Source organism: Pseudopipra pipra, chromosome W (genome assembly GCF_036250125.1).
Source record: "Pseudopipra pipra isolate bDixPip1 chromosome W, bDixPip1.hap1, whole genome shotgun sequence".
Lineage (NCBI taxonomy): Eukaryota > Metazoa > Chordata > Aves > Passeriformes > Pipridae > Pseudopipra > Pseudopipra pipra.
The window spans coordinates 32,022,550-32,038,271 of record NC_087580.1 but is presented as its reverse complement, the minus strand read 5'-3'; the positions used below and the strand labels follow the sequence as shown (position 1 = coordinate 32,038,271).

At 51.0% G+C, this 15,722-nt stretch overlaps 2 protein-coding genes and 1 pseudogene across 2 annotated transcripts; 2 read left to right on the top strand and 1 right to left on the bottom strand.

Moving 5' to 3' along the window:
* Window positions 1–15,722, top strand: part of LOC135405249 (zinc finger protein 91-like) — a 360,615-nt pseudogene that overhangs the window by 130,934 nt on the left and 213,959 nt on the right.
* On the top strand, window positions 343–1,308 carry LOC135405467 (olfactory receptor 14J1-like). The gene has a single exon (XM_064640167.1). It carries the CDS (start codon window positions 343–345, stop codon window positions 1,297–1,299), a length of 957 nt encoding a protein of 318 aa, XP_064496237.1. The 3' UTR covers window positions 1,300–1,308.
* LOC135404582 (olfactory receptor 14J1-like) lies at window positions 9,717–10,888 on the bottom strand. The gene has a single exon (XM_064639318.1). It carries the CDS (start codon window positions 10,716–10,718, stop codon window positions 9,717–9,719), a length of 1,002 nt encoding a protein of 333 aa, XP_064495388.1. The 5' UTR covers window positions 10,719–10,888.

Sequence of the window (15,722 nt, the reverse complement as noted above, 5' to 3'; positions counted from 1 at the left end):
TCAGTCCTTCATTTGGGCAAACTGCAAACAGCAAAGCTGAGAAGCTCTTGAATGTATCATGAGTACATTTAATTTGAGATCACCCTGCATTTCAAGTTCCCTCTCTCAGCAGAGCAAGAAGGAGTCCTTGGGAGCCCATCACAGAGTTACTGATTCCAGTGGTCTCCTCAGGCAGCAAAGGCCAGAGCTCAGGGGAGGGAGCTGCAGGGAGGTCTGAGTGAGGAGAGAGAGCCTGAGAGTGGGGTGGCTGTGAGAGGTGTAATGTTTGCCTGCAGAAACCTGGTCTAACTCAGCAGTGACTTTTCCTCCTCAACAGATTAAAATACTCTGATGATGGAGTAAATGTCCAACAGCAGCTCCCTCAACCAGTTCCTCCTCCTGGCATTCTCAGACAGGCGGGAGCTGCAGCTCCTGCACTTCTGGCTCTTCCTGGCCATCTCCCTGGCTGCCCTCCTGGCCAACGGCCTCATCCTCAGCGCCGTAGCCTGTGACCACCACCTGCACACCCCCATGGGCTTCTTCCTGCTCAACCTCTCCCTCACAGACCTGGGCTGCATCTGCACCACTGTCCCCAAAGCCATGCACAATTCCCTCTGGGGCACCACAACCATCTCCTACATGGGATGTGCTGCACAGCTCTTTTTCTTTTTCTTCTTCATCTCAGCAGAGTTTTCCCTCCTCACCATCATGTGCTACGACCGCTATGTTGCCATCTGCAAACCCCTGCACTACGGGACCCTCCTGGGCAGCAGAGCTTGTGCCCACATGGCAGCAGCTGCCTGGGCCACTGGATTTCTCAATTCTCTGCTGCACACAGCCAATACATTTTCCCTGCCCCTGTGCCAGGGCAATGCCCTGGGCCAGTTCTTCTGTGAAATCCCACACATCCTCAAGCTCTCCTGCTCACAGTCCTATGTCAGGGAACTCGGGCTTCTCTTGATTTCCGCCTCTTTAGCATTTGGTTGTTTTGTTTTCATTGTTTTCTCCTATGTGCAGATCTTCAGGGCTGTGCTGAGGATCCCCTCTCAGCAGGGAAGGCACAAAGCCTTTTCCACGTGCCTCCCTCACCTGGCCGTGGTCTCACTGTTCCTCAGCACTGCATTTTTTGCCTACCTCAAGCCCCCCTCCATCTCCTCCCCATCCCTGGATCTGGCTCTGTCAGTTCTGTACTCAGTGGTGCCTCCAGCACTGAACCCCCTCATCTACAGCCTGAGGAACCAGGAGCTCAAGGATGCCCTGAGGAAAATGATGACTGGATGCTTTTCAGGAGCAATAAAGTGCCTGTTTTCTGGTGTGTAGCATTCAGAATGGGACCGATCAATGGCCCAGCCCTCCTGCTCTGGTTTTTCGTGAAAGTCATTGGGTTTTCTTGCAATAATTTTCTGTGCAATGAAATATTATTATGCATCTGCCTTCTAATTTCATGTCTACCCATTGAATTTGACCCAGAGATGTATAAATGATGAATTGTGCTGGCTGAGTATTTAAACAAAATAAAGAACCCTGCAGTGCCTTCTTTGTCCAAGACTCTTCTTCTTAGATGTTCCTAAAGGACAGCACACTGCAGGACAGGGTGTATTTGCAAACGGGAAGGGGACAATAATCCCAGCCCAGCAGCACTGCCAGGGAGCAGCAGGGCTTTGTCTTTGCAGAGCTGCTCTCTTGCCACTTCCACACTGTCCTCCTGAGCCCCTTTCTCACTGTAAGGCCTGAGTGCTCTCTGAGCACAGTCCTGGGGGCTGGAAGCCCTTGGAGCACAGGCAGGGGCAGGCCCTGGGAACTTGTGAAGCAGAGCTGGGCTCCCTTCCAGCATCTCCAGGATGCTGTGGGATATTCTGAGGCCACTGCATGGACTGGGTCACTTCTTCTGTCACCTTGCTCCAGGGCTGGAACTCTCCTGCAGTGTCACCATGACACTCCTGCTCTCTGCTTTCCAGGTTTCATTTTTAGATCCAGTCTTCCTCTCCTGTTCACAGGGACATCCTGGGAGTGCTTCAGAGCTGCCATCCTGGGGCAGCTCCTGCCCAGCATGGGCAGGCACAAGGTCTCTCCAGCTGCTCCTCTCACCTCCCCAGTGCCACTGTTTTCTGCAGCCTCCTCATCCTTGCCCAGCACAGCCCTCCTGGCACAGTTGGACACAGCCCTTGTTCTACCCCCTCCTCAGGCACCTGCCCAACCCCGTCAGCTCCAGCCTGATGGCCAGAAACATTCAGGGCAGGGAGTCACCTGGGAAAATGCTGAGGAAACCTTTCAGCTGCACTCAAATCCAGTTGGAGGGGTTGGCCTGGAGGAAGAAATCCCTTCTCATTCTCCAGAACCACCAGGACAACCTGTGTTGTGTCCTGGGCACTCCTCTGGAAGTGTCAGATATGGAAAAGGTTTTGGTGTCACTGGTAAATTGAGATGGCTGGGCAGTGTCACTGGGAGACCTCTCCCAAACCCTTGGAAAGGCCAGAGCCAGCCCAGAGCTTCCTGGGGCCTTGGGAAAGGCAGACATGGAACCAGTCTGCAAACAGGGCAGCAAGGAGAGTTTGTTGGGAGAGTTCCAGACTGGTCAGGCTCAGCAGGGAAGGGGATAGGGCAAGTCCTGCTGCAGCCATTGCCAGGCATGGGAAGGACAAGGCAGGGATTGCAGAACCCCTGTGGGAGGGAATAGAAGGGGATGTTTTGTGCCCAGACTTTATCAAGGCCCTTGACATGGTGCCCTGACCTTATGACCAGACTGGTGAGAGCTGGACTGAAGAAGTGGAAGATGTGGTGGATGTGAAGTTGGCTACATGAAGAGTGTCCAATAAAATCCATGGTACAAAGTCCTTTTGGCAGCAACTTCCTGGTGAAATCCCTCAGTGATCAGCCCTTGAACACCAATGCTGAAGAGCTCTCTATATAATGGGATAAAATGTTTTTTCAAGTCCTTTGTGGATGATTCCAAATTTCAGGGAACCCTTGAGCAACCTTTCCTGGTTTAAAGACACATATTGCGGTGGGAACTCCAATAAAGTGAATTTACTCCACTTTTATTCCCCACTATTACAGGGAGACAAAATACAGGGAGGTGTAAGTGAAAAAAATAAGAGTTTACTGACAAGAAATATAGAAGCAAAAACAGCAATAATAACAGAACAGTTCAAAGCTACAACAGAGAGAGAAATTGCCTCCTCTCTACCTCCCTGGCCCAACTCCCTTTTGTAAACAGATAAAAACCAGGGATCAACACGTGCCACCCTTCCCCCTTTTCCTCCTGAATGAACAAAGAACAAAAAACAAATCCATGGGAAAGAGGGGCAAAGCAAAATGTGGGAAACTCTCTGCTCTGAGATCAGTTGTGCTGCCCAAGAACACGCTGACTCCAGAGGTGTCCAAGCAGGGCAGAGCCGGCGACTCCGGTCCGTGCGGCGGCGGGGGGGAGGCAGCGGCTCTGCTTGATTCCATGGAGTTCTGGGGAGGCACAGTGGGCCCTTGGTTTCATGAGGATCTGAGATGTCCCAGGATTCCTTTTGTTCCAAAGAGACCCCACATGTCACAATGGGCCTTTGGTTCCATGAGATTCCACAGTGTCCCTGCATTCCTTTGGTTCCATGAGGCCCTGCAGTGTCACAGTGTCACTTGATTCTGTGACGTTACAAAGAATCAGAATGGCCTCTTGATTTAAGGCCAACTGCACATGGGGCTGCCTTGGGGGGAGTGTGGGCACCCAGGCAAGGGAGTTGTCACCCCCTGGATTCAGCCCTGGGCTCACCACGTCTGGACTGGTCTGTCTGTCTGTGAGGTTCCCCATTCTGGAGGAATGAGGAAGAACTGGAGAGGGTCTAGAGGAGATCTGACAGGATGGAGCTTTTCTCCATATTGGAAATAAAATGAAATCTCCACAAAGAGTAGCATGGAAGGTTCAGACTGAAGGTGAGGAAAAAGAAATATCACTCAAAGAGGACCCTTGTGCTGCAAGAGCTCGCCCAGAGGGAGTCAGGATCAGCCCATGGCTTTGTGTTCCAGGGAACAACCAGAGCTGGTGCAGAGACATCAGGGAGGGTCTAGAAATGCTGCTGGGAGGGGGGTGGGAAAGCAGGAGGGGTGTGTGCAGCCTGCAAGGCCAGAGCAGCAGCAGGGCCAGAGCAGGACAGCCTGCAGGAGAGATGGCCAAGGGCTCTGGCAGGGCTGCAAGGCCCAAAGGCACCCAGGCCTTTGTCCCCTTGCCTCTGGCAGCTGCCTCTGCCACTCAGGCCACCACAAGCAACTTGCCTGGCAGGTTCTGCACTTGGTTTCTGCCTCGCCCCTCCCTCAGGAGCCTGGCAGGGGTTACCCAGTTTTGGGCCTTGGTTGTTCCTCCCCCTCCCATCCCAGTGCCCCCCAAACAGCCCTGAGCCAGCCGGGAGGGACAGGATCTGCTGGGCCAGGGCCTGGGGCTCAGGCCTTGGCCTTTGTGCTCCACGAAACCAAGGCAGGCTTTGCTCAGCATTGCAGGGGCCTGCCCAGAGCCTTTGTCTGCCTGCACTCCTGGCCTCCAAGGAGCTGCTCCAAGGAGTCCCTGGGGAGGCTTTGTCAGGGCCTGCCCTCAGTGGGGCCCAGCAATGCTTCAAGGCACTTGCAGTTCGGCTTCTGACTTCTTCAGCAGCTGCTTCAATCTTCTCTCAGTACCTCAGGATCATGGGCTGAGCTGCAAACACACCGTGGGGCTCATTAAATTTCAGAAATCCCCCAGGATCTCTTTGTCTTCCTTTAATTGTCTTCAAGGCAATTTCAAAACAAGTCTTCAAAATTTGTACTTTTTTTGAAATCAAAGAATGGATATATTTTAGTTCAGAGGAGAGGTGATAGAGGTGTTCTCCAAGTGATCTTCATGCTGAGTGTCTCCTCAGGAGATCCACACTGACCCTGGATGATCAACCTTGCTCCTCACCCCCCAACCTCACCAGTTCTGACATGACTCATCTGGGACTGACAGCTGATGCAGCTCCAAACACACTGTGGGACCCATTAAAACACTGAAAAACAAATTATTTTTCTTTCTTTAGTTGTCTTCAAGACGTCAACAACTAATTGGAGTTGTTTTGTAGTTTAGCTATAGAGAACAATTTTAAAGTGGACGTCACAAAAAATATATATTTTTTGATGAAAGAGAATGAGTTACACAGAGCCTTGGGATGCAAGATGGTGAGGGTGCGAAGGATTTGGACACAAAGATAAGGGGGCAAAAGAGTTTAGTAGCATTTAATTACTGACCACTTTTACAGTTATCAAGTGATTCAATAGCATTTGCCACAATTTTAACAATGACTGAATTATAGATTCCCAAGAAAAACATTCACCCCACAGTCAATTCACACTCAGACCCAGGCAGAGATGTGTGGACACATCAAGAGCTGGGTGTGGAAAGGTCCCTCTCCCAAATTCTCCTTGTTGTCAGGGAAACACTCCCCCAAATCCCTTTGTGTTTGCCAACAGACAAGGGTCATAGCTGGAGGAGTGTTTGTTGAGGGGCATCAGAATTGTCCTGGGCATCAGCGAGGGTTTTTGGAGTGTTGCAAACTGGAGGGTTCCCGAGCTGGGAGAGGCTGCCAGAGGTGTCCCACTGAGAGGGAGGTGCTGGGGAGCTGCCAGGGCCTCCCTCAGCACTGCTGGTTGTGGGCTCACAAGGTGACTGGCTTTAGTTATCTGCTGAATTTCCATCCTGGTGTCAGGAATGACTGGAGTTTCAAAAATATTTGGGAATTGTATCCAAACTGTTCCATTTGGGCTGTAATTCAGTCAGGGAATGTTCCAAGGCTTTAGTGGAATGACTGATTATCCTGTTTTCCCCAGCTGTTCCACTCTGGATTGTTCCCACCTTTATCATCCAGGAGCACCTGGTCCAGTCCAGGGACACTTCCCCACACCCCTGGTCCATTCCAGGGGCTCTTCATTGCTCAGCTGTTTTGGTCAAGGCTTGTCAGGAGCTCCTGAGATCATACTTATAAGAAGGATGGGCACAGACTTAGTTTTAATAAGACAAGTGATAATGGTTTTTGACTAAAAAAGAGCAGATTTAAGCTAGATATAAGGAAGAAACTTTTTACACTGAGGGTGGTGAAACACTGGCACAGGTTGCCCAGAGAGGTCATAGAAGCCCCACCCTTGGAAACATTCAAGGCCAGGTTAGAAAGGGCTCTGAGCAACCTGATCTAGTTCAACGTGAACCTGTTCATTGCAGGGGGGTTGGACTAGATGACCTATAAAGGTCCCATCTGACTCAAACTATTTAGGATTCTATAGTTCTGTATTATCCTACAGAGCCAAGGGTGACAGGGGTCATCCAGGTTTCAGACTCAGCTGAGCATCCCCTTTGATGGCCCATCTGGCAGCTCTGCTAAAAAGCTGCTGCAAAGAATCTCCAGACACAAAGGAGCTTTTGTGCTGGGCTCAGCTGTGGCTCTCAGAGCTGGGGGTTGGCTTTTGGCTGCCAGGTGCCCACCAAGGCTCTCTCTCCCTCTTCCTCCTTCTCCACTCCCTTTGGTGCCTGCAGGGTTGTTTCTCCCCCATTTCTCTCACTCCTCTCTGGGTTACAGCACCCTGGATTTTATTCTTTCTCCAAAAGGTTATCACACAGGGGCCTCTGGAATTGCTTTTTGGCTCAGCTTTGGGCACTGGCTGATCCATTTTGGAGCCACCTGAAAGTGGCTCTCTCTGACACAGAGTCAACTCTTGATCTCCTCTTCCCTAAGGGAAACCTGCAGCCCCCTCCCTGCTACCAAACCTGATGCACAGGGTCATTCAAGTGCCCAGGAATACAGGAGGTCATTGATCCCATTATTCCTCAGGCTGGTTAGACAAGATTTTGTCCTCTTCCTGTCCCTGACTGCAGGTTCTTTGTGTCAGAGCAGAGCTGTGTTGGACCTCAGCCGTGCTTTGCTCCAGAGCCTGCTGGGGTGGGGGCAGATGGCAATGGAAGAGTTGGGTTGGACTGGATGACCCTTGTGGGTCCCTTCCACCTCAACATATTCTCTCATTCTGTGTTTGTTTGAGTTTGGTTTGGTTGGGTTTGGTCTTTTTCCCTCCTTTTGATCTTCCTTTCCTCTGACCCATGAGTTTTTTCTTCATTGTCTTGTGCCTTGCTGGGCACCTGATGGCAGGACAAGTTTATCCAACTCAGTCATCTTGACCACATTTTTTGTACAAGTCACCATTAACTAGACGAGGTTTCTCACAGACTCGCTGCAACTTGGCCTCATCCACAAAGGAGTGGAAAGTGCATTTCATCCCATCACCCAGAGACATAATAAAGATGTTCCATAGGAATGGTCAGAGGCTGGTCCCTGATGGATGTCACCTGGGAGTTGCTGCCAAGAGGAATTTGTGCCATGACTTTTGACCCTCATCAATTATTCAACTTCCCACCCACCACATGTTTCAGTTTTCCAGTCCAGCTGTCACCAGTCTGCCTCTAAGGAGACCACAAGAGACCATGTCAAAGGCCTTGCTGAAGTCTGGGCACAGAACATCCCTTTTTTTTTCCCTGTCACAGGGGTTCTGCAATCCCTGCCTTGTCCTTCCCATGCCTGGCAATGGCTGCAGGAGGACTTGCCATATCCCCTTCCCTGCTGAGCCTGAGCAGTCTGGAAGTCTCCCAACCCTCCTTGCTGCCCTGTTTGCAGACTGGTTCCATGTCTGCCTTTGCCAAGGCCCCAGGAAGCTCTGGGATGGCTCTGGCCTTTCCAAGGGTTTGGGAGAGGTCTCCCAGTGACACTGTCCAGCCTTCTCAATATCCCTGACTCCAAAACCTTTTCTATTATCCCACAGTTCCAGATTAGTGCTCAGGACACAACACATATTCTCATGGTTCTTCAGGAGAAAATTAGAAGTGATTTCATTATAGAGGTCAATGGGTGGAGCAGCCCAGTCTGGTCTGGCCCCACAGCAGTGCCCAGCCCAGGGTGCTGCAAAGCTCTGGGCACTCCCCCCACAGCCCCAGCCCCTCTGAAGGGCACAGTAGCTCCTGGGGCACAGAGGGGAGTCTCAGCATCCCCATCAGCTCAGGGGCTGGACACTCAGCATGGCAGGAGGAAGTGGAGGTCAGGGAAACTACAGGACCTCTGGTGTCACCTCCAGGAGATGCCCAGCACAGCCTGAATGTGCCCCTCAGTGCCAGCCCCTCTGCCCAGCCCAGCCCAGAGTCCTGGCCCAGGGACAGAGCAGCCTGTCCCCAGGGGGGCTGCAGAAAGAGGTTTCTCTGTGTCAGGGATTCCTCTCTGCAGGCCCAGAAATGCTCCCTTGCTCTTCTCCAGGGACATCCCTTTGCCCAGGTCAGTGTGTCCAGGCTGCCTTGGCCAGTTGCAGATCCCAGCCTGGGATCCCTGCAGGGCCCTGAGCTGGAGGTGCTGCTCTGCACAGGGAGGGGCTGTGGCACCCTGGGCTGAGCCTGCACTGGCCATGCTGGTCAGGGTGGGGAGCAGACCCAGCAGGACGGGGATCACTCCTCTCCACCCTCTGCCATAGTCCTGGAAGGCTCAGTAGCCAAGAACAAGGCTGGGCAGGACCATGGGTTGTTTCCAATGGCACAAAGGGCAGGGCAGGGCTCCACTCCATGCAGCCTGTGAGCTGGAGAGTTCTTCAGGACACCCTCCTGGAAAGCCCACTCCTGGCTCTGGTACAGCCCCCCCTGAACTGGGGAGGCACAAGGGGAGTTCACTGTGGGTGAGACGAGTCACTGGCCAGAGTCCTTTCTCTGTTCCTGCTGCGTCCCCTGGGGTTGCAGAACTCTCCTTTACCAGTTCACAGGCAGAATTAGTACTTGATCTCTGGTAACTCTACACTGGGCAGGATTCTGCTCCAGGGCTCCATTCCCTGCTGACTGGATGGGACGGGCTGTCCCTGCAGATCCTCTGTGCTCTCCTGCACTTCCTGAGTTTCTACAGACAAGTCCTCACCTGCCATCAGAGCCCTCACAAGCTGCAGAGCCCCAGGCAGGTGACTTGGAGACCATTTGCCATCGGCCACGAACACACAACATCTGAACCAGCCCTCAGTCCCTTGAGTACCCCAGTGAGTCACTTCTCTCACTGCAGGGACTGAATGGGGAAACAAGCACAGCAATGAGACTTTGCAGAGTCTATTCCTTGGCCTTGTTCTTTATATCAACCTTTCAAAAAGAACAAAGTCTTCAGGAACTGCCCAGGGGGATCCCCTTTCATGATGGAAATGATGTTAAGGAGCCCAGCTCTGTGCCAGCAGTGCCCAGGGCCTGTCCCTGCCCATGGTCACAGGACTGACACACAGCAGTGACTGAGCTGCCAGAGCACTCAGGCCTTGGGCAAGGAGCAGAAAGGAGAGGGAGGCAGTGGAAAAACACATCTCTGAAAAGGCCAAGAGCTGCTGCTCCCTGGCAGTGCTCCTGTACCAGGATTCTTTACCCCTTCTCCTCTGCACACAGGCACTGCCCTCCAGCTTCAGGGAAGTTCTCTAAGGGAAAATCAGGAAAACAGAATTCAAGTATTTTATTATACTCAGAGATTGTGATTCCTCATGTACAGAATAACAAAGACAGAATGTTTGACAAAGAAGATAAAGGAACTTTTATTTTGTTTAAATGCACACAGAGAATGATTCCTCATTTACACAATTGTGGGTCAAAACAAAGAAGTAGAGAGTGAATTAGGTATGAGATGAAGAATAAATTTCTGTGTTAACAATATTAAAAGAGGAAAAAATGTAGGAAATGGCCCCCATCACCACTCTCAAATGCTTTAGAAGGCAGGCTGGGCCAGTAAAGAGTTACACAATGAGTGTTCTTCAGAAGAAAAGAGGCAGGTTGTTGCTCCTGAAAAACATGCAGTCATCATTTTCTTTATGGCATCCTTGAGCTCCTGGTTCCTCAGGCTGTAGATGAGGGGGTTCAGTGATGGAGGAACCACTGAGTACAGAACCGACACCACAAGGTCCAGGGATGGGGAGGAGATGGAGGGAGGTTTCAGCTGAGAAAAAATACCAGTGCTGACAAAGACTGAGACCACGGCCAGGTGAGGGAGGCACGTGGAAAAGGCTTTGTGCCGTCCCTGCTGAGAGGGGATCCTCAGCACAGCCCTGAAGATCTGCACATAGGAGAAAACAATGAAAATGAAACAACCAAACACTAAACAGCCACTGACCACAAGAAGCCCAATTTCCCTGCGGTAGCCTGAGTGTGAGCAGGAGAGCTTGAGGATGTGTGGGATTTCACAGAAGAACTGGCCCAGGGCATTGCCCTGGCACAGGGGCAGGGAAAATGTATTGGCTGTGTGCAGCAGAGCATTGAGAAATCCAGCAGCCCAGGCAGCTGCTGCCATGTGGGCACAAGCTCTGCTGCCCAGGAGGGTCCTGTAGTGCAGGGGTTTGCAGATGGCAACGTAGCGGTCGTAGCACATGATGGTGAGGAGGGAAAACTCTGCTGAGATGAAGAACAGAAAGAAAAAGAGCTGTGCAGCACATCCTGCATAGGAGATAGTCCTTGTGCCCCAGAGGGAATTGTGCATGGCTTTGGGGACAGTGGTGCAGATGCAGCCCAGGTCTGTGAGGGAGAGGTTGAGTAGGAAGAAGCCCATGGGGGTGTGCAGGTGGTGGTCGCAGGCTACGGCGCTGAGGATGAGGCCGTTGGCCAGGAGGGCAGCCAGGGAGATGGCCAGGAAGAGCCAGAAGTGCAGGAGCTGCAGCTCCCTCCTGTCTGCAAATGCCAGGAGGAGGAACTGGGAGATGGAGCTGCTGTTGGACATTTGCTGTTCCTTAGGACAGGGTCTGTTCAGAAAAGGAAAGCACAGGGAACAATTAAGACAGCCCCCTCTCAGCAAAGCCAGTGCAGTTTTCAGGGAAATCCCCTCCAAGTCAAGGCATTTCTTTTCTCTGGTTTGTGCTCTCTGAGGGTGCTGTGAGGAGCAGGAGCTCTGGCCATGTGCTGCCAAGGACTTAGCCATCCAAGTCACTGTCCTTGCCCACAACCCTTCTGCCCCAGCCCTGGCAGCAGCTCCCCGGGCCGGCTGAGAGCTGCCCCTGGCAGGCAGCAGAGTCCCTGCCCAGCACAGCACCCTGGGCTGCAGGACCCTGCTCTGCCCCACAGCCCTGGGCACCCCTGGCTGCATCCCTGGCTTCACAGCTCTTCCAAAGTGCCCCAAAACAGCCCCTGCTCACCCATCCCATCAGCTGGGGCTGGGCCAGCTTTAGGAGATGCCTCCAGGAGCTGCCTCTGCACTGCCCTGCAGCCACAGACTCACCATGTGCAGCCCTGCCAAGATTCCTCCTGCAGGGAGCTCTGAGCCATCCTGCCAGTGCTGAGCCCCTTGAAGCTCTGTGTGTGCCCTGCTGGTGTCCCTGAGCTGCCCTGGCAGTGCCCTCAGCCCTGCTAGGCTGTGCAGAGGAGCTGCTCACCAGCAGAGCTGTCTCTTTGAAGCTCTTCTTGCTTGCCAGGAGCTCCCTGTGTGCCAGGAGCCCGGCCCAGCTCAGCAGCACAGCAACAGCCCCAGGCATTTCATGACCCTCGGGGGGTTTGTCCTTGTTTACATGAGACTCAGTCCCTGAGAGGAAGTTCAAACAACTTTTTTAGAAGTCAAAATGAGATTGAAACACTAAAGTTTCTTGTAGTGCTAATGAGTCTCACTGAGGGACACAACTGAGAATGTGTCCCCAGGTTCCAGTTAGAGCAGAAAACTGCAGACAGTGATGACAAGGATGGACAAGCGAGGGAAAGGTGGCTCTGATGCTGAATAAACCTTGACTTGTTTCCTTAATCTAAAGGGCCAAGCCCTGATCCCCAGCCCCTTGGAAGAGACATCCTGTCCCTGCCTCATTCCTCAGGGCTCTTCCTGGGGCACTGGGATGTGGGATGTGCAGTGCCAAGGGCAGGACCATGGGGTGGCACCTGCCAGGCTGCTGAGCAGGGACAAGGAGGCCATGAGGCCCCAGGGCTGCAAGGGGCACTCATCTCCTCTTGGCATCAGGGACACAGACAGCAGCCATGGCCAAAGGCCTGCAGAAGGTGGCTCTGTCAGGGCCTTTCAGCTTCTCCCCCTCCCTGTCTCCTCTCCAGCCCAGGCTGTCCTACGGTGTCCATGCCCTGCCCCTTTCCCTGCAGGCTGTCGTCATCCCCCCGGCTGCCCCACCTGGCTGGCACCTTCCTGCACTGACATCTCTGCGTCCTCCCTGGCTCTTCCTGCACACACAAAGCCTTGGGCTCATCCAGACTCCTCCTGGGTGATGTGTTGCAGCAGAGTGTTTTCCATGGAATGAAATTCCTTTTTCCTCATGTCCACTCAGGACCTCCCCAGTTGCACTTGGCATTAATTCTTTCTTTCTCATGCTCTTTTCTCCTATGGCAAAAGGATCCATGAGCTCTAAACCCTCGCTTCAAGCCCTCTCAGGGCTGTCCTGTACTGTCCTCAGTCTCCACACCAGTGAGGCCACAGCTCCTTAGCCCCTCTCTAGTGCTCATGTGCTTGAGACCTTTAAAGCCCATCTTGGGAGATCTCTGGGCACTCACAGATGTTTTTGCAGATGACAATATCGTGCTCATAGTCTAAGTAAATCACAGTTGCCATGAAAACCAGCATGCATTCCCATTGCTATGGTCAGTTACCATGGCAACCATAATACATTGTCATTTCTATGGTCGGTCACCATGGCAACCATAATACATTCCCATTGCTACAGTCATTTACTGTGGCAAACAGCATACTTCCCACTGCTATGGTCAGTTACCATGGCAAACAGCATACATTCCAATTGCTATGCTCAGTGACCATGGCAACCATCACACAGTTGCTACAGTCAGTTACCGTGGCAACGATCATACATTCCCACTGGTATGCTTGGCTACAATGGCAACCAGCATATATTCTCATTGCCATGGTCAGTTACCATGGCAACCATCATACATTGTCATTGGTACAGTCAGTTTCCTTGGCAACCATCATACATTCGCATTGCTACGGTCGGTTACTACAGCAACCATCATACTTCACACCGGTACAATTGGTTACCATGGGAACCATCACACATTCCCATTCCTACAATCAGTTACCATGGCAACCATCATACATTACAATTGCCACGGTCATTACCATGGCAATCATCACACATTCCCATTGCTATGCTCGGTTACCATGGCAACCATGAGACAGTCCCATTGCTATGGTCAGTTACCATGGCAACCACCAGACATTTCCATTGTTATGGACAGTTACCATGGCAACCAGCATATATTCCTGTTGCTACAGTTAGTTACCATGGCAACCATCATACATTCCCATTCCTACTGTCAGTTACCATAGCAAACATCATACATTGCCATTTCTGCGGTCAGTTACCCTGGCAACCATCATACAGTCCCATTGCTACTATCAGTTGGTTACCATGGAAACCATCATACGTTCCCATTCCTACAGTCGGTTACCATGGCAACCACTATACATTCCTATTGCTACAGTCAGTTACCATGGCAATCATCATACATTCCTTTTGCTATGGTCACTTACCATGGCAACCACCATACATTCCCACTGTTATTGTTGGTTACCATGGCAACCATCATACATTCCCATTGCTATGGTCGGTTACCATGGTAACCACCACACATTCCCATTGCTGTAGTCGGTTACCATGGCAACATCATTTAGTCCCATTGCTACGGTCAGTTACCATGGCAACCATCACACATCCCCTTTGCTGTGGTCGATTACCATGGCAACCATCATACTGTACACTGCTACAATCAGTTACCATGGCAAACATCATGTAGCCACATTGCTACGAACAGTTAGCATGGCAACCATCTGAATTCCAGTTTCTATGTTCAGTTACCATGGCAACCATAATACATTCCCGTTCCTACTGTCAGTTACCATGGCAACATCATACATTCCCATTGCTACAGTAGGTTACCATGGCAACCATCATACAGTCACGTTGCTATGGTCATTTACCATGGCAACTAGCATTCATTCTCGTGGCTACAGTCAGTTCCCATGGCAGCCAACATACTTCGCACTGGTACAGTCCGTTACCATGGCAACCACCATACATTGTCGTTTCTATGGTCAGTTACTGTGGCAACCATCATACATTCCCGTTGCTACAGTCAGTTACCATGGCAACCATCATACTTCCAGTTGCTACAGTCAGTTTACCATGGCAACCATAATGCATCCCCATTGCCATAGTCGGTTACCATGGCAACCATCTTACATTCCCATTGCTATGGTCTGTTACCATGGCAACCATCATCCATTCCAGTTGCTAGGGTCAGTTACCATGGCAACCATCATACATTCTTCATGCCATGGTTGGTTACCATGGCAACCAGCATTCATTTCCCATTGCTTTAGTCAGTTACCATGGCAACCATCACACATTCCCCTTGCTACTGTCAGTTACCATGGCAACATCATACATTCCCATTGCTACAGTAGATTACCATGGCAACCATCATTCATTCCAGTTACTAGGGTCAGTTACCATGGCAAGCATCATACATTCTTATTGCTATGGTTGGTTACCATGATAACCAGCATACATTTCCATTGCTACACTCAGTTACCATGGCAAGCATCACACATTTCCCACTGCAAAGGTCAGTTACATGGAAACCATCATACAGTCCCATTGCTATGGTCAGTTACTCTGGCAACCATCATAGATTCCTGTTGCTATGATCGGTTACCATGGCAACCATCATGCACTCCCATTGCTATGGTCGGTTACCATGGCGATGAGCAAACATTTTTTCCTTCTACAGTCAGTAACCATGGCAACCATCACACATTTCAGTTGCTACGGTCAGTTACCATGGCAAACATCATACATTCTTACTGCTATGGTTGGTTACCATGGCAACCAGCATGAATTCCCATTGCTACAGTCGGTTACCATGGCAACCAGCATGCATTCCCGTTTCTACAGTCAGTTACCATGGTTACCATCATACTTCCAATTGCTATGGTCGTTTACCATTGTAACCAGCACACATTCCCACTTCTATGGTCGGTTACTATGACAACCATTATACATTCAAATTGCTACGGTCAGTTACCATGGCAACCATCATACATTCTCATTGCCATCGTCAGTTACCATGGCAACCATCATACATTCCCATTGCTATGGTCGGTTACCACGGCAAGCACCAATCATTCCTATTGCTACAGTAACCATGGCAAACATCACACATTTCCATTGCTACGGCTTGTTACCATGGCAACCATCATAGATTCCCATTGCTATGCTCACTTACCATGGCAACCATTATAAAGTCACATTCCTATGGTCGGTTACCATGGCAACCAGTATACATTCTCGTTGCTACAGTTACCATGGAAACCAGCATACATTCCTCTTGCTACGGTCATTTACTACAGAAACCATCATACTTCCCACTGTTACAGTCGGTTACCATGGTAACCATCATACATTCTCATTGCTACTATCAGTTACCATGGGAACCAACGTATCTCTCACTGGTACAGTCAAATACCATGGCAACCATCATACATTGCTGTTCCCATGGTCAGTTACCATGGCAACCATCATACATTCCCATTGCTATGGGCAGTTAACATGGCAACCAGCACACATTCCCATTTCTACAGTCAGTTACTATGGCAACCTCTTGGTTCCTCTTGGAGAGAAGCAGATGCAAATGAGCCTCCCTCTTGTCCACCAACCTGGCAGCTGTGCTCTAAAGGCCTGTGTCCCAAGGGCTGTCTTCACAAGACTCTGCACAAACCTCTGGG

Excerpts from the sequence above, each read along its gene's own strand:
- LOC135404582 (XM_064639318.1), bottom strand. The coding sequence starts at position 10,718 with ATGTCCAACAGCAGCTCCATCTCCCAGTTCCTCCTCCTGGCATTTGCA.
- LOC135405467 (XM_064640167.1), top strand. The coding sequence starts at position 343 with ATGTCCAACAGCAGCTCCCTCAACCAGTTCCTCCTCCTGGCATTCTCA.